Genomic DNA, 19391 nt, shown 5'->3' with positions numbered 1-19391 from the left:
CACTTTACGCTATTTCAGTATTTTGTACCTATAAAGAAGAGAATTTTAGTCAAAGAAGAAACTCGACTCCACATTTATTAATTACAGATTTAACCAAATGTTGTAATACTTAAAGATGGGAAAACTGGTATAGTTGACAAAAACCGAACTTTACTCAAATTATTGTAAATTGTAAAGTATAATAAATATTAGTTCATTTTGCTAATAAATAAAAAAATTTACTCTTTTATAATAATATTTCTTTACACTATGTTGTTATTTATATATAATATTTAGAATAAAATTTCACTTATATTATAGATATAAGTTTATAAGGAAGTGTATTGTGGTAAAAAAAGGAACATATTCCTTTTTTTCTGTGAGAAGGAAGGTGTAGTATCTACCTAGTTCCTATATATTCAATAAATGTATCAGAAATATAACAGTATTGAACAACACAATTGTAAATATTTCTTTCATTTTAAATTCATCATCTTATTTTGCTATTTGTGTGTTATAAATAAATAAAAGTATTAAATGTTTTACAATTTCTTAATAAACTAAAAAAGCTATAAATACAATCATTAAACATAGATAATATTTGTTATTTATAAAAATGATAGTATAAGGATTTAATCTACCCTTTCGGCGCGCAGGAGTCGGCCTCTCTACAGCTAAGCTGGTCTAATTGGAGCTTTCAAAGGTACAAAAGCTCATTAGTGGCTGTCTACCTGCACCATTTATAAACAACAATAGCGAATAGCGATATAAATAGCAGGCAAATATTATGTTTGTATGCATAGACATGGAATTATTATACTATAAATTCGTGTAAGTCCATTAAAAAAAGTTTCAATCAGTCATAAAAACGAATTAAATAACTTTTTGTATTGGTATTTTCAGATAAGTTAAAAAAAAAATAGAAATATTTTACACCCCATGAGACTTATAAGCCTATAGTGTCTAGACTTTATTCCATGTGTTATATTTTATTGTATACATATTTCTAATTAAGTCGATGGAGATAAAATAAAATATTTGACTCATTTGTTTTGCACGAGATAATACGTTCCAGCTGCATGGGTAATATTATTATTACCAAAAAAATTATAAATATACGAATATTATTTTTGTATAAATATATTCTCTATGATATAAAGAAAAGAGTAAACATTATACATATTAGTTCTCCCTGCTAAAAGCGCATTTTATGGCACAAAGCCGCTTATCTCTGTTTCCACTCCAATAGCAAAGCTCTTGTGAAATAACAATTTATTTTATCAATTTATGTGCAGTTCATTAATCTGTATGATATTGAATCATTATTATAGTAATATAATAACATTGACGTCCAAATTGTTAGTTTTAATGTAGAGTAAAATATAGTTTCAATTTGTTTTATTTAGGATTAGATTATGTTGAATATCGGCCTTCAATAAAAAAAACGCAATATTAATCACCACTATTGATTGACTATTGTTTTCGTCATACAATAATAAAAATGGTTTCTACTGGTAATAATGGTATAGATTGATTAAGTTTAATCGTAATTAAGCACAAGTAAAAACTATTTTTTTTTGTTGTAAAATTTGTGTTCAGCCTAATTGCCATGTATTTAAGATTAGATAGATATACTTATAGTGTATGAAATTATGTTAAGAAGGTTGTGTACTTTAATAAAATTAATAAAATATTACAATTTAAAGTGGTTTTGATTTAACTAAGGTAACAGACGACATCTAAGCCCAAAGTGCAATGAACAATGGTCATCGCTGTTAGCGTGGTACATTTTATTAAATAAATATACGTGCTCTCAATACTGTTTCATAGCTTTATGTTTATTTGTCGAGCAATAAAGCTGTATTTTTAATTTTCCTTCGGAAAGTTGCGGGGTAGGGCGCGGGGAGGCGAGGGGATGTAAACACTAAGGTTGTGCAAGACCGGCAGTCACGTGGCGTGTTTGCCGGGGGCACATCACTTTTAAGGGCGTTATCGGCCGTTTGAAACATAAACAATCGTATAAAATCCTTAAGAGTGATGTCCCTCGGTGTTTGTAATATGAAGAGCTTTACAAACTAAACAACCACACTAAAGAATATCAAATTTTTAACATATCAAATTATTGTTAACATATCTTGTGAATATCATAATTTATATCGTAGTAAGAAAAACTTAGTTTTAATGTGATGTGTGTGTGTCTGTTATTATAAGGTGAGTGTTAATTTATTTGACAAATATATATGTTAATATTCTGAATAGAAAAACGTCTTGCAACATATAGTTTTAGATTTTGTCTATTATTGTATACCAGTATATACATTTATTTAATTTTTTGTCCTTAAGATTTATGTGAGATTTTAATGTATATTATTTTTGTTTATTTAAATAATTAATTGCAAAGATACAATTTTTTAATTAACTTGGCACTGACTTAAAAGCTAACTTATAGTATTAAATAACTGAACAATTTTATATTAAATACAATTTTAAATACATAATTGTTAAATTCATAAATTTTTTCTAGTATAAGAATATCAGATAGTGTAAGAAACTTAAATTTATATTCAAACAAGTTAGTTTGCATTAACTTAGCTTTTAATACGAGTGAAATATTTAATACGAACAAAAGATTATCTTATAATACACAAAAATAATATACACTTAGAAAATAAACCGTGGGCTAACAAGTTATTCTCCGTTTATTCTTATGGGAAAGAGAATGTCATAATCGTAAAGTTTATCAAAATTGTATTCGTAGCAAAGAATGCGCTACGCTCCGAAGGCGGAAGTTTTGTTCGGCCTACGATGGTCGTTGCTACAAAATTTTGGCGAAACAATTGGAACTAATTATCTGTTTAAATTTATGATGAAGAACGTAGCAAATATAATTTATACATAGACATCTTAAAGATATAAACTGTAAAATAAATGTAAATTTAAATGATATCTACTAATAAGGCACTTTTATCATCTGTTTTAAGCAAACATACTTAATAATTAGTATTATTCTTTATGAACTTCCTGTTAAAATGAGTATTTACTAATTTTTTTTTATAATTATAAGTTTTAAACCCTGGCTAATATTTAAGATACTAATTTAACATCGAACGATTATCATTGAATTAAAGGTAACTTAAATTATCATAATTCTAGTAAATTTTTGTTCCGTCGCAAATAGCTCGTAATATAGGGTACAAATTATCCTTTTATTCATAAACGTGAGATAAAATACATAGATATTGAATGTTTTGCCCTTATTACCTTGATTATTTTTTGAAATAAAGAAAAGTGACTAAACATTTTGTAACTGAGACAGTATGTTTATAAGATTTATGTCGTAAATCAAACTTACTTAAATTTTTTAACAACTTACATATTATAAATACTGGGCCATTTAATGATACTTAATAAATACATCTTACAAATTTGTATATAAACAGTTGACAAACACTGTTGGCATACTCCAGATTGGGTACTGAGCAAAGCATTTCTCAAATAAAAGATAAAAATTGTATTTCTTGCACAAATTCAATTTAAATATAATTTTTGTTTAACAGTATATTGATAATCCACAGCTTTTTTAAAGATAATATTTACAATGTTTAAGGCTTGTTTGAGGCTTGCGTACTCCTTATTATATTGATTAAAAATACGTGTAAGTATATTATTTGGAGCATAGTTTGTACCAAGATAGGGGATATGAAACAGCTCAGTATGAAGAGTTCTATTATCAGGTACATTTATGTTTAATAATTTAAGTAATTTGGGACTTCAATATATATTCCATAAACCATAGAGAAACATTAAGTCTGCTGTCCCACGTCTTAGTGTTAGTGGTTCAATTCAAATCGCCGACAAGGCTTATACTTTAAAAAATTTGATCATTTTATATTTTAAAAAAGTATTATTATTTTTTAAATATATACTTTATGAATTTCTTTTAAAAAAATTCATGTCTATATGTATGGTATAAAGAAGTGACCAGATAGTTGAGGCATAATCAAGGTTTTCTGACGTAAATTGAGAGTGAAGTTTTTATACAGTTTATATTTTTAAAAGGTTGACATGATTTATTTAGCATATTCTAGTTATTGGATATTTGATATCTTAAATTTGGTATGAAATGAAGTTTATTTCAAGGGTTATAAAGTCTAGTTCTTTAGATATTCAATAGGGTATGTTTTCATCGTTTAAAAAAAAATACAGAGTCTTTTTAAGTTTTATGATTGATCTTTTAGTTAAAAATGTTTATTCATAAAAGCCATCAGTAAACATTATGAGAAATCAATTGTTGTTTTGTCGAAATGTGGACAAGTCATATAACATTAAGATGGCAAGTTTGTATTGAAAATTCAATAACTCATTGAATTTAAACATAAATCAAGACATGTGTGAGATTCTTAGAAATACTACACAAATGTTCTCGTAAATCTCTCGTACTAGTTTAATAAAAATAAATGTTAAAAATATTTTTACTATTTGAAGGTAATTAAAAAAGAAAGAAGTAAAAGAATTTCTTTTTAAAGTACAATTCAGAATTGCCTCGTTCCTCAGCGTCGCTTTAAAATGTTCGACACATGTTCGCACCTCGGATGCCTCGGTGTACTCATAGATTTTAATGTCACCAATTGGAACTTCCTCGTATCATGAAATTTATAACCATATTTTAGACCTGTGTCATGTATGCAGATAACGTTTATAAAATAAAGTTTTTCAAAACAGTTGTTGTAAAACTTTATTTTAAATCTATTCACTTAAGATCATGTGGAAATGTAATGGTTGCAGCTACAAACAAACAAAATAAAACATTGTGTAAAGGAAAAAAAATTGGCGATTAAGAAGAGAGGCGGAGAGTTTATTGCCAGTTCTTCTCTTCCATTCTACGCCCTTGATTTTAGTATTTATTTTTTGACGTTCATAAGTTTACATTGTTTTACCTATATAAATACATGATTTTGTTTTTTTTTTATTTTGAATTATCACCATGTTTTTGGGACATTACGGTTTTACAGCTTAAATATAAACGTTTGAACAATAGTTGTAGCTTTGTAGTAGTACGTCTAAACTTTTTACGCAAAAAGTTGATTACGACAAAGGATTTATCAAACAATGCTTCGGAAAAATCAATAGAAAAGCTTTTAACATCCCTCGGGCAAGCATCCGAAACTAATTCAATCAAATGATCGCCCCTGATAGCGTTTCGGCTAGCATACGTCAAGAGTTGTTTATGTCGGCAGAAACTTAATAGAGTTATTAAATTTGCCTTTAATTTATTCAATTTGAGTTAGCGAGAGACAATGGCAGCGAGGGCGGGGCCGCCCAGCGCCCGCCCAAACGCACACCTGCTAATGCTATTAACAAAGCTTATTACCATTTAGCTGTATTGCACCATAACTATGGATTCTATTAATTTAATGAAATATGGCATGTTAGAGTTATTTTCTATGTTTTTTCTAACTTTACCACATTATTAGAATCATTGATATGATACATCAATATACATTGTACATAAAAAGCTTTATTTTTTGGTGTAAATATTTTTGTCGACGATTATTAATATATTAACTTTAGATTTGATGTTGCTGCTCGCAGCTTAATAACCGTAATGGGAATCGATCTCAAATCCAGTAGACATATATATCTATTTCAATGGGCCTACTTAATAACACATTTTTTTTCTATAAGATCTCAGATAACGTGAAAAATAATAAACAACAAGGTACCCGTGAATTTGAGCGGTTAAATCCTTAAATCGTATCTTGATTTTTATTGCGTTGCGAGCGAAACTGCTCGAGGTGTCCCCGAGGAGCGATCGGTTGGCAAACATCGCAATTCGATACGGAATAGCGACTTATGTTTATTTTGTTTTGTTGAACAGCTTTAAAAGATATCGATAAAATGTGCATTTTGCAAAAATATTTATCGCGCTCACTCGCATTTCGGCAGCGTGAGTTTTTTAAAACATTACAAGCAAAACAATTTACCTATAATTGAATTCCGAATTTCATTAATATGTTTATAATCAAGTTCGAACAATTTAATAATCTGTTTTGCCACTCAGTTGAATTCACAATTTTCTATATTAAATCGTTGGTACAGGGCGGGTTGCCATGATACCTCAGAGAAGTTAATAAGTCATAAATAGCGGGTGTGATAGGGATGGGGTGATGAATGCTTTGTGTGTGCGACAGAGAACGCTGCACCCCCCAGGTAGAGGTGGTGATACGCAATCGAGTGGAAAAAGGTGCTTTTGATACTCATGAGGTGTCCCCTAACGCGATGTTTGACTATTAAAAAACATATAACTATATAATAATAGCTATATTCTAAATACAAACCCAGGCAAAATTTTGTTATGTAAATTTTCTATCGAAACAAAAATTTGGATTAAAAAAATTGTAGGCTTTACAAAATTAAACCCAGAAATGTCTTTTTATGACTTAATGACGAGTTCTTACATATTAGAATATGCAACATAGGCAATACACTCAAAGATCTAAGCATATTCAAAGGGAAACCAGAATCATCAATGGAATTCAAATTGAGTAGTGCCTGAATCACGGCTGGACAGCAACGGACTTTTCTTGCCATATTCGCAATTAAAACTCTCAAATATCACTGTAGTGAAAGAAATGATCGTGAGAAAACCAGGCATGTCTTAGACCCGACGTTTGTCAATCACAGAACGCAGATCACCTACTTGCCTATGACGAAAAACTTAACACATCGGAGGCCGATACTAGGTGTTGTAGCGCCACTGTTTTATTCTTTATTTAAATTCGAAATTGATAATATTTAAATAATAGCGGTATTTAAATATGATTTAAATGAAATTAAATCTCGATTTTCTATTATTAACAGGCAACAATTGTGAAAAATAATTTTCTTATACATATTTAATGAAACAAACAAGTATAGACCAGCCTTGCAATTCTGTTACTCACTTGGCATTCTAATAAACGATAAACTACAAGCTCCTTTCTTATCAGAATGTCAAATCATAAAATGACTGCTTCACGACTGATTTGAGCGCGACCGCCGCTGCGAAAACCGCTGTGAGAGTTCGAAAAGTGAGTTACAGAATCGCAGGGCTGTAATGATGACAGCGAAAGACTTTTATTTAAGAAAGATGATGACGTTTAAGCTTTGGTGGTCAGTCAAAATTGCCAGAGTTGGAATATTGTGGTTTTGGAACTATAATTCTTTGTTATTTCTTTAGTAAGGAACCCAAAAGGCCTATGGCTATATCCCATCCAAAGCTTCCTTGAGTTGGCAGTCTTTAGTCCAAGTCAAACACAGATTCATACTCTCAATATTTCGCGTTTAAAATGGGATGAAACTGTAAAATTAGCAGTCAGTATTGTTTGGCAAAAGCTTCGTGCAGAGTTGAAAGCCGATAGAGCTGAGTGCGCTGCTCATGAGTGGTCGATCGCCCGGTGAGTGCTACTCAAGGACACTCCATACGTTATAAGAACTGCACTTACGCATTTTGAATCCCCTATCGATTCTAATATTACGAAAGATAAAACCATTAAAATCTTGTACTACAAAGTATGTCAAAATTGTTACGGTCAACGATTACGTGTGATATATTAGGGGTCATTGCATATGAAGTTGGCGTTTTGTAGGAAAGGAACTAAAAGTAGATTTTCACTGTATTTTCTTTTGCGACACTGCCGCCATACACATCATTAATCCTTCGAGCCGTTTCTGCCACCACCACGGTGTAATTCGTACTCTTAAATAGAGCGATATTTCATGTTTTCCATTATACATATATAGTAACGCAAAAAATTAAGACGGGAAAATGAAATAAATCATGGTTTTCGAAAAACAAATGCACGAGTAAAGAGGTGTAAAAGATTAAATTTGGAATTCCAAACCAAAGAGGAGATATTTGAGATCATAGTTGGACAAAAATATGTAAGAACTTAAATAATTATAAAGCCTCACTTACAAAATATACACATATTTTAAAATTTTGTACATATATAATTATAAATAATTTTTTTTTTTTATTCCAAGGTCCTCTTACAGAGTATAGGTCTCCTCTCATTGGCTCCATCTATCTCTATCTTGAGCATCGTTCTCCCAATCTTCTCCACCAACTTCTTTAAGCTCGTCAGCCCACCGTTCACGGGGGCGACCTCTCTTTCTTTTTCCTGGTGGCCCTTTCTACCTTGTTACCCTTTTTGTCAATCTGCCATTGTTCATGCGAACGAAATACAGAAATAATAAATAAAACAAAAGATATTGATACACTATCCCATTGCAAAAAAACTTAAGTGGAAACCATAGACCATACGTATGATAAATTCCATAAATATAATTAGTGTAATAATAAACCCGTTCCTGTTATCTACATCCTATGGTGGGTGATGGACAATATACCAACGTTTTAATATATACATGCAGGTTCTTTGTAATCAACACATTCAGGATATTGGTGCTATGCCTTTTTCCGAATTATGGCATTAAAACCATCAGTTCGGGTCCAGTTCTCGGCAAACATACCTGACGAACCCAAAATTCACTGCAGAACCTCGGCAAGCCCAATAGCAACCTAAACGTGTTATACTGAATACAGAGCATATTCAACGGTTTTTGGGTAAACTTGTAAACAATATTCTCAATACATAAAACCTATATTCATAAAAGCTAAAGCAGTCTTACACTATAACTGAAGTAATAAACTGCCTTCTCATAACATAAAGAGACAAATGAGTACTTAAGTTCATAAGTTTAAACTATAATATGAGAATAGCATTAGATGGTTTTCGGACTGTTTAAAAATGAAAAAGGAAGTCTAGAAAAGTAGAAAAAATCAGCACTTTTAAAATATTTTCGTGATTGCGTCCCCCCGCTGACGTTTCAATTTGTTAGAGAATGCATTAATCAGAAGAGAGAGAGCTTAGGGAGAATGAAGCAGTTTGTCAAGCAAAGTCGCATGAAGTTATTACAGATATTTATTTGTGTCATTCATTTAAACGTGAACCGCGGATTCTTCTATATACTAATAAACAGTGGAATTTACAACCTTTTAAAGTCTGGGTCTAAGATTTTTTTTCTAATAGATCAGTGATCAGCCTTCTCCGTCTGACACACGCTGTCAATTTTTTGGGCCTAAGACATGCCGGTTTTCTTACGATATTTTCCTTCAATGAGCAAGTATTAAACGCTTACATAGACAGAAAGTAAATTGGTGCACAACCGGGATTTGAACCTACGAGGGCAGGGATCATAGCCGAACACTGGCGCCAATAGGCCAATACACGCTTCAACAAGTTTTCTAAATAAGGCTTAAAGCTTTATAAAATTAACAGGAATTGTATATTTCAGCAATATCCCTAGCAAAGTACATCAATCAATACAGAATATATTTGTTTTAATTCCAATAAGTTTTAATGAAATCATTTCTTTCCTTACACGTCTAAAAATTATTTGATCAATTTAAGAGAATTGCTATAAAATCGATTTGATGTAAGCTTATAACTATTAAATATTACAATTTACCACTTGCTAATTCAAACTTAGAAATGTTGTACTTGCCCGGCCTATAACGCGCTTGCAATTAAAGTATGTGCGGAAAGACAATCCGTCATGGGATTGGACGCCAAAAACAGTGCCTTTTTGTTGTTTCGTCATTATAGTTCAATAATATATGTACATCCGGATTCATAAATTGAAAGTAATACAATTTTGGTTAATGAATGAAGAATTATGTTATGGAAAAAATAAATATGTTAGAACGAAATAATGTTCTGTTTCCGTACAGACTCTGCTAACTTAAACTATGGTTGAATCGTTTTGAATCGTGTTGATGACAATTTGATGATCTAAGGAACGATTTTTTTAAATCATACATTCTTGACTTTTTCCCCAAGGGGTAGGGCCACTGAGCCCACGGATCTCCACTTGCTAAGGTCCCGACATAGCTATATCGCTTCATCCACTTTCATGACATTCACTTGTCCTTGATCTAGTACCTCCTGGATTTGGTCCAGGTATGTCAAGGCCTAACCCGACTTGACCATCCATGGCCTTGCCTTGTACATCCTACTTGTAGGCCTAGGTACTGTGTAATTATATCTTATAATACAAGCCTCTTTGGTGTATACAATAACGGCATATGTATAATTTTTAATTTATTATTATACGTATGACTTGATTTTATCCCTAAACATGCTTTTGTATAATTCCGGGGACCAAAAACAAGAAATATAAAACGTCATTGACAGTTTTAAAAATTACATTATGAATAGTATTTTAGTTTATGTGTCTTCTAGAACTTATTTTTTCTTTCATACACAAGGATTAGTTAAAGTCAAAAAACATTTATTCATGTAGGTAACACAATGTACACTTATGAACGTCAAAAAAGAAATATACATTAAATGCTTCTAATTTTACATTTACTGCCAGTTCTCAAATCAAGGGCGTAGAACGGAAGAGAAGAACTGGCAATAAACTCTCCGCCACTCTTTTTAATCACCAAGTGTTTTGTTTAACACTACGTTAGTAAGGAGCTGCAACCATTACACCATGTTCCACATGGCATCCTTAGTAATAAATAATAGTAAAATAAAACAAAAAAATTAGGCTGCATTGTAAAAAAATATCAAATGCATATATGTAGATGACACGTATTATGTTTTTTTTAGAATCCTAGAAGAGGTAAGTCCTTTCGGAAAAATATAATTTAAAAGCTATTTAAAATAACGCTTTCACAAGCACTTAAAAAAGACATTAAAGTAAAACGCATTCATTTTTCTCATTTTCATAGGGTGAATAACGGTAGAACCGGTGGACCGGGGAAACTTCATTTGCGAGCTCCTCTGCCCGTGAAATGAAGTCGGCTATTGCTGATCTCTGCGTCAGCAAACGGGGTACATTTGAGTCGCATTTCAAACCCTTTGGTTACACCCTAAACGTGTTTCCGTTTTCATTTGCATATATTGCGTAATTTATACTAATGTATTGAATGGGAGGTTTTGAGAGAGTTAATATATAGATTTAAATAATAGATAAGAATATACTTTATGCTTTAAAATTTCTTCTTTTATTCCTTTGATAAAAAAATAATATGAAATTGGCGTTTTGTCAAACTGGCCACTTTAACCTCAAATATCTCCTCTTTGGTTAGGTTCGTTCATTTGTTTTTCGAAAACCATGCGGAAATTTCCTTCGAAAAAGTTACTTGTGAGCGTTTGGTGGACTTGTGCCGGGGTCGTTTACTATTACTTTCTTAAATCTGACCAGACGATTACGGCAGATGTCTATTGTCTGTAACTGTAAACCATTATGGACAAGCTAGCTGCTAAACAACCGAGGCTGGTCAATCGCTCTAGGCCACTGCTGCTTCACGACAACGCTAGACCACACATTGCACAACAGACTGCTACCAAATTAGAGTAACTTGAATTGCAATGTCTAAGACATGCAGCGTAGTCCCCGGACCTTGCTCCAACAGATTACCATTTTTTTTTTAAATTTGGACATCTTCTTGCAAGGTAAAAAATCCAACTCTAATGGGGCAGTCGAAAGCGCCTTCCAATGATTTTTTGTAAAGGGATCAATGAACTACATATAAGATGGCAAAAGTATATGGTAAAGTGGCATAGATAGCGATGGTACATACTTTGATTAATTAAATATATTATATTAAAAATATCTACTTTTTGTTCCTCCCATACAAAACGCCAATTGCATATGTTCCTTACCTAATTTAATATATTATATGTACGAGATATTTGCGAATAATGTGTATGGGGCGCCAAATCAGCCCTACACTACAGCTTACTTGCTAATTACGGCTCACCTGATATTAAGTGATACCACCGCCCTTGGACACCCACTCTACCAGAAGGCTCGCAAGTGCGTTGCTGGCCTTTTGAAAGTTGGTACGCTTTTTTGGAGGACCCTAAGTATAAAAATTTTCAGTGCACATCTGGTTCTACATAGTGGTGATGCACGGCAAATAGTGTCTTAAAAAACGCTCCGTTGTTGAACGACGGACGTCGATACTTGTGGAATCTCGTATTCTGCCTCTACAACCAACGATGAAACTCTGCTGCAGGTTTTTACCCAAGCAACTCTTCGAGGTAAATACGGTACAAGATGTAGAGAGACCAAGCCGCTAGGAAAGTGACTGATCGTGGACGATTTGAATCACTCATAGTATATTTTAATACGGTCATGTGGAAGGAGCTTTGTTGACTGCTGAGGGTTTTCCTATAAAAAAGCTCGTATAGCTGTGCAACTGGGACGTTATCAGACTCATTTAAGCGTCTGTTTACTTTAATTATTTGTCACGGGCCACCGTGTACCGCCAAACAACTAAATATTGTTTCGCTAGAAGTCAAACCTCCGGTTTACGAATGTCATGTGCAACAACCTCTAAGATATGAAGACATTCTAGATTAAGCGGGCAAAATAGGAGCTTCCGCGATGATAAATATTATATTACATAGCTTCGGAAAGCAGTGGTAAAAGTGATATTTTAATTGGTTTGAGTTAGTTTTACTTAACCCAAAAAAAAACATAATATTGATATTTCTGTCATGTTATAGAAATCAATAATATTATTTAATAGACACAAATAAACCGTATTTTGAAAGAGCTGAAGATAAATTTAATATTTGAAAGTATATTTTACTGAAAAATAAATTGGTTCTGGCTTTACCCTTTGACAAATTGTATGATAAATTGGTTTGAACTTTCCAAAGGCTTCCCAACCAACGAAACTGATTCAGAAAATATATATTATAAATGAAAAGAGTATCTCTATCAGTATAATAAAGCTACTTAGTAAACAAAAATCAATTCTTTGTGTATATCATAAAAAAAGCTAACGATAAATTCTTAATTTTAATAGGTTTTGTTGTTTCTATGACGACTAATTAATATTAAATGTCTTTACAATCTAACATTTAATAATGAAGCTTTAAAATAAAAATCAGTGGTTATGTTAGAGTTCTTTTCAGACAGATATACAACTGTATAAGCATTAATATCGGCTTGCAAATCCGGGTGGAAACATTGATGGGGTTGTCTATGTACTTTAGAAGCTCCTGAAAATTTTCAGAAATGTTACAAAACCACGCCCACTTACAGGGAAGGCTGCGATTGGCGACCGCCGTTCAAGTTGGCCGTTGATATCGACCAATGGAGGGGGCGGTACTGCGCAGCCGTAGCGAAGGCTCCAGCGGCGCGGGTCCGCTACGAGCCAGACGCTACCCCGGATCTGCTACGCCTAGCGACTGAAAAAATGTAAGTACCCTTTTAATTTTCTTTTTGAGTTTAAAAATGGAATTCTTACTACCTTAGTGCCCTATATGCGTAACTATAGAACTATGCGTGTAGATACATACTCCGTCTATATATAGAACATATATGTATGTATAGCTACAGTGAAAGGTTACGTAACATGGCTGCTACTGTATACTATGATTTATATATTCATAATGTACTTGTATAGTTGGAAAAAATCATTGTGTCTTCCAAGATTAGAAAAGTGAAACACTGTAATTAGATTAAGTTTAGATTAGTGTTATGTAACAGTTACGTAATAAAAATCTGTAATAAAGGTAAAAGAAATTCAATTAAAATTTAACTAATAAGGTGACAAGATGAAAGATTTGGTTACGTTTCAATTTCATAGCTTTCGTAATTAAGAATAGTGACGAGTTTTTTATAGTTCATCCAACGGACTTTTCGCCACATTATACATATACATACTTTAAAAGAACATTGGATAGCTAACATTTGTAGACTCAAAAGAAATCAATGCTCTGTGGTTATAACTTTTTGGTGTTACTTCAATTTAACTGAAAGAAATCTTTTGCAGGTACTAGTGATGTGTAATTGCATTACATGAAGGACATCAGGCTGCTGAAATGCAGGGGCTCCAAGCCGCGAAAGAGAAGGCATCAAGCCTCTTCGCCAACAAACCTTTAATACTCAAGTAAGTACAATATGAGTCTTAGAAAAGCTGGTTTATCTCCAATATTCCGTAATCGTCTTAGGTAACTCAAGTTTGGCATAGGTGCGACGCTTATCTCTTTCATCTCGAAAATATCTCTAAATTTTTAGGCAATAACTACATACTACGCTTGATTCCTGCGAATTCCGATAGATTTACTTTTCAGCGAATTTAAAATCGGCTAGTTAGATTAGAACTCCATCTATTGATCAGAAATAAAAAAACAGATTCGAAATTTTGTTTATAATGTAAGGGCATGCTTTTAGGTTTTCTGAGAGCAGTGTTGGCCTAGTGGCTTCAGAGAGTGCATTTAACATTCGCTCGAACGCTAAAGGAAAACATCGTGAGGAAACCAGCTTGCCAAAGCAATCGACGGCGTGTGTTAGGCACAGCCTTGCGATTCTGTAACTCACTTTTCGGACTCTCACAGCCATTTTCGCAGCGGCGGTCGCGCTCAAATCAGTCGTGAAGCTGTCATTTTACGATTTGGAATTCTGATAAGGAGGGAGCTTGTAGTTTATTGTTTATCAGAATACCAAATCGTAAAACAACTGATTTGAGCGCGACCGCTGCTGTGAAAACCGCTGTGAGAGTTCGAAAAGTGAGTTACAGAATCGCAAGGCAGGAGGCTGATCACCTACTTGTCTCTTAGATTCACAAATGATCATGAAACAGACAAAGAAATCTGAGGTCCAGACCTATTAGGTTGTAGCGCCATCGATTTTTATAGGATTTTTGTGAAAGTAAATTGTTTGGTTTTGACTAGGACTGCTGTTAGAAACTGATGCATTTCCGGATAGCTTCTTTAATTATTCTGTTATTATATATTGGTTCATAACATCTATTCCACAGGCCGATGCCTAGGACAATAATATTAAATAACGATAATATAGGCTTGGGTATGATAACAATCCATCAAGTGAGACATCTTTAAACTCAAAATTTTCCTACTTTGCCTCTTTGGTAATAAAGCGTTTAACTATTTAAGGATGGAAAAAGCCATTTAGTTAAAAATTAAAACATTTGAATTAAGAACGTTAAATAATCTTTCCATTTTCTATTATCTATATTTTTCCTGACGCGACTAAATTGGACAAAGGGAAGCCAGGAAAAAAGTGAGGAATCAAATCAGCGTAGTTGGACTGCTAGTTTATCGATAATATTGACAAGAGGATATTACACGTCGCAATAGAAATGAAATAAGGGCGAAGGAATCGCTCCTTGTCTCGAAAAAGTTTTGTTATTTTTAACAGGGCCGGGCTCGATTCACCAAAAAGGTTTTACTTATCGGGACTCTTCTGTTTAAATATGTAATTTAACTACTCTTCAGTTTCTGCTCAATAATTGTGTTTAGTAAAAACGTGGTGGCAACATAACAGCTTAAAATTGTATTTGACAATTTATTAGTCTCGTGCTAATACAGTTATTTTACTAATTCAAGCTTATAATACGTTTATGTATAACTATTATGGTAAGTGTATATTATATGACACGCGCAAATTTAACGAACAAAATCGATTTGAATTGTAATTTTTTAACTATTATAAAAATAGGAACATAATAAAATCTTATTAAGTTATACTTCTCCCGTATTACAAGTATATTTATATATTTTACGCTAGCTTAGGAAATCGAGTGAACTTGGTAAATAATGCGATTATTCGGTAGCGAATCGCAACCCTAGACAGGCTGCTCAGCGCTGATAACAAACAGACATCATCCGGATTTGTGTCGTCATGCGAATGGCCCACTTCGATTTCCACGACTGAAAGATACGGAGATAGAAATATTAAATCCCTAGTCTTTGTTTGCACTTGTATAGTGTTATAGGTGAACGGTAGATTTATAGAAACATTCAGATTTAACAATGTAGTATTGTTATTCTAGATAATTACCCTTGGAAATAGAAATACTAAATCGCTATTCCTTGTTTGCTCTTCAATAGTAGTATAAGTAAACGTGAGCTGTATCGTGTAATAATCAGATTCAAAAATCTTGTATTTTGACATACTTATGGGACTCCCGTATAATTTACGATTTCTAGAGACTGAATTACCCTCGGGTATAGATTCAAATACTAAATCGATAGTCTTTGTTTATTCTTGCACAGTAGTATAGATATACGTGGGCTTCATAGGGTAGCAATCAGATTCAAAACTCTTGTATTTTGACATACTTATGGAACACCCGTATAATTTACGTTTTTTCTAGAGACTGATTTACCCTCGGGTATAGATTGAAATATTAAATCGGTAGTCTTTGTTTATTCTTGCACAGTAGTATAGGTAAACGTGAGCTGAATCGGGTAACAATCAGATTCAAAAATCTTGTATTTTGACATACTTACGGGACTCTCGTATAATTTACGTTTTTCTATAGACTGAATTAAGCTTCATAGGGTAACAATTATTACCCTCGGGTATAGATTGAAATATTAAATCGGTTATTCTTGCACAGTAGTATAGGCAAACGTGAGCTTCATAGAGTAACAGTAATCAGTGTCAAAAATATGGTATTTTGCTACACTTAAGGGAGTCATAGTTTACGTTTTTCTAAAGACTGCATGTTACCCTCAGCTGACTAAGAAATATATTATTAGTATTTTCTCTTGAGCAACCTAATACTGTAGTTCTTAAAGCAAAAATAATCCGTTGATAGATGCATAAATCTATAGCTATGAAAATTATAGTAAGAACTATGTAGATGCAAAAATAGGGATATCGAGCCCAATTGGCTGATGACCTACATACAGTTAACCTATAAAGTAAGCAGTAAAAATGTGACTGCCTCATTATTAGTGATGCAACTTCAAAAAAAAAAACATTTAATCACATAGGTAACATAATGTACACTTATGACTTGTCAGTAAAGAAATAAAAATACTCTGATAAAATAACTAACACAATAAAAATACTTCGGAGGATGACAGAGATGACATGTTTTAGTTATATTTTCAGTTTAAATTTTAAATAGGAAGGAAGGGTAATGATTCAGTTCCTTACTTTTGATTTTTATTTTATTATTTATATGCGCTACTTCATCCGGCAACACGTCGCCGGGGATGTTATAAAGCATAAATATTATCTAATCCCTATAAGAATAGTGATGACTTAGTGGCGTGAGCGTGCAACTCTGTTTGGAACAAAGTGAGGTCGTGCTTTCGAAACACGGCTGTGTAATTTCATTCGGTGAAGGACGTGAAGCAACCAATATGCTTTAGATACAAAAATCGATGGCGTGTGTCAATCAAAGGCCGATCAACTTCTTGCCTATTAAGAAAATAAAATTATCAGATACGGGTAATTGAGACCTATTCCAGCTGGGGTTTTGTAGACCCGTATTTTTTTTATAAATATAGTCCAATGGCTTAAGTGGCCATGTCAATACAGAATTTCATATTTGAGTCTTTGGCTATTGCACAATAGTATCTCCTGGACTATTAGTATTTGTATATGCATACCTCCGATTTTACAAGTTAATTAATAATACATTGTGTACGCTATTTCCTTTAGTTTCAAATAATAAGATCGAATGTTCATTACCTTATTAATGAGTACAATATCTTGGCAAGTAAGTCATCAAAGACCGAGAACTAATATCCAACGTTTTTCCTCAGTCTAAATAATCTGTCAACGTACTAAGGCTGACCATACATGAATATTTTATTGATATCCCTTACGTTATGAATTGCGAGGGAAAGGGTAGATGGTTCATTATTTAGTCCGTTTAAATCACTAAGTCCTTAAAAGACATTAGCAGGCTTTGTAGCGTTATCGCAGTACACAAAAGAGATTTAGAATGAGCTACGGAGGGGCTTGCCGTCAATTATCACTTTATAGCTTAGCGTATTCGTTAGACATAATGATAATTGAATCTCCTATTTATAAGCACAGATAATAATTTATTTATTAACATTGAAATTAAAAATAACAGAAAAATTGTAACTGGCTGTTTTTTAGGATTTTTTATTCGTACAGATTAATTATTTGAATATGGAACAAAATGCATCGTAATCGAGTAAATATCTAGTTCGAAACAAAACATAAGTCCCACTAGAGTAAATATGAAGCTATGATAAAGGAATTATGTATTTCTAATACGGTCAAAAATCTACTGTATTTAGAAGTATGCCAGATGATAGCAATTTGACTAGTTTTGACCAGGAAACAAAACGTTTGTAATCAAACGTTATAAACGTAATTTTTATACGTTTTATTTTTCTAAAGCTTCCAAAATTCAAGATAGCATTCGGTAGAAGAATAATAATTTATTACTGTACACTGTTATATCGACTCCGAGTGTAAATTTTCCTGAGGCAAGACATTAAATTCTACGTTATTAGGCTGGAATTACAGCGACGGATGGATTTATGACTTAGTTTCCTCTTTGTTGATCTGTATCTTCTCATGTTGCTTTTGTTTTTGTATCGTTAAAATTATATTTTTGGTAGTTTGTTAGGTGTGTCTCACAAGTCTACCTACCATAATATTCTTACGGAGGTAGGACCATCACTACGGTTCATGAGTCAACGGGATGCTTTAAATAATTGAGGATACTATTTTACTCTATATTTACCACTCACGTATAACAAAATAATAAACGTATGCTAAATCCTATTAACGGATTTTAATATAAATACCGAAGAAAGTCCCTGCGTCTGGCTATACTCTCGGGGCGTAACTCCCACGATTTACTAAGCTGCGCTACTAAGATACCTGAGTGAGCGAAATATACAGCCTTGGCTTGTATCAGCTTATTGACATTTTTTTTAGTTTAGTCATTGCATTGTATTGTATCGTATAGTTAAGCAAATAAAGTAAATATTTAAATATGTGTATTGCCTAAAAATAATTCTGTTTAAATATAAGAAAAGAACTCATTAATATTTAAATTTCTTGATGAAATTTTTAATTTAAAATTAATATATTGTACAAAAAGGTGAACGCTAGACTATAGTGGTTCGCCGTTCATTTGGCGACCGTCTGCGGTGTGATATTCCCAAACGATTTCACTCTTTTCACTACTTAGGGTAGACAGCATGTAGATACAGCACTCAGGCTAATTGTTTCCGCCATTTGAATATTGCGACGACAATTACTGGATTGGTCCATGCTCTAACAACGGACCATCAAATTAATTGCTCTGACACTTTGTCGTGTTCCTTTGTTTATGGAATTATACAAATGTTCTATATTTAAATTATTAATTTGAATGTTCTATTTCAACGTTACAACAGTTAACTTTTTTCGAGTTTTTATTAAAATAACAGCTCATTTTACTAAATAATATGTTTCCATATATTTTTATGAATTGTTCCACCAATTAGTTATACTTCTAGATAACTAATTTTGGTATGAAATCCTGTCTAAAGAAGTTATTTAAACAAATATTCATTACTTGAAATATTTTTGGTCACGGTTTGTCATGAAAA

The 19391-nt window shown here is 32.6% G+C and overlaps 1 protein-coding gene across 1 annotated transcript in view; it reads left to right on the top strand.

Annotated features, from left to right (window-relative positions):
- Positions 1-1941: 1941 nt before the first annotated feature.
- The window catches only part of LOC125059904 (vesicular glutamate transporter 1), a 55428-nt gene continuing 37978 nt past the window's right edge, over positions 1942-19391 (top strand). Inside the window, exons 1-3 of the mRNA XM_047664592.1 lie at positions 1942-2190; positions 13093-13248; positions 13826-13942. Of these exons, the coding sequence (XP_047520548.1) occupies positions 13875-13942 (68 nt within the window). The 5' untranslated portion in view covers positions 1942-2190; positions 13093-13248; positions 13826-13874. The remainder of the gene's footprint in view (positions 2191-13092; positions 13249-13825; positions 13943-19391) is intronic.

The sequence above is a fragment of the Pieris napi genome, chromosome 20 (assembly GCF_905475465.1).
Source record: "Pieris napi chromosome 20, ilPieNapi1.2, whole genome shotgun sequence".
NCBI classification, from domain to species: Eukaryota; Metazoa; Arthropoda; class Insecta; order Lepidoptera; family Pieridae; genus Pieris; species Pieris napi.
Note: the sequence above shows the minus strand (reverse complement) of the source record. Positions and strands in the feature narration are given on the sequence as shown.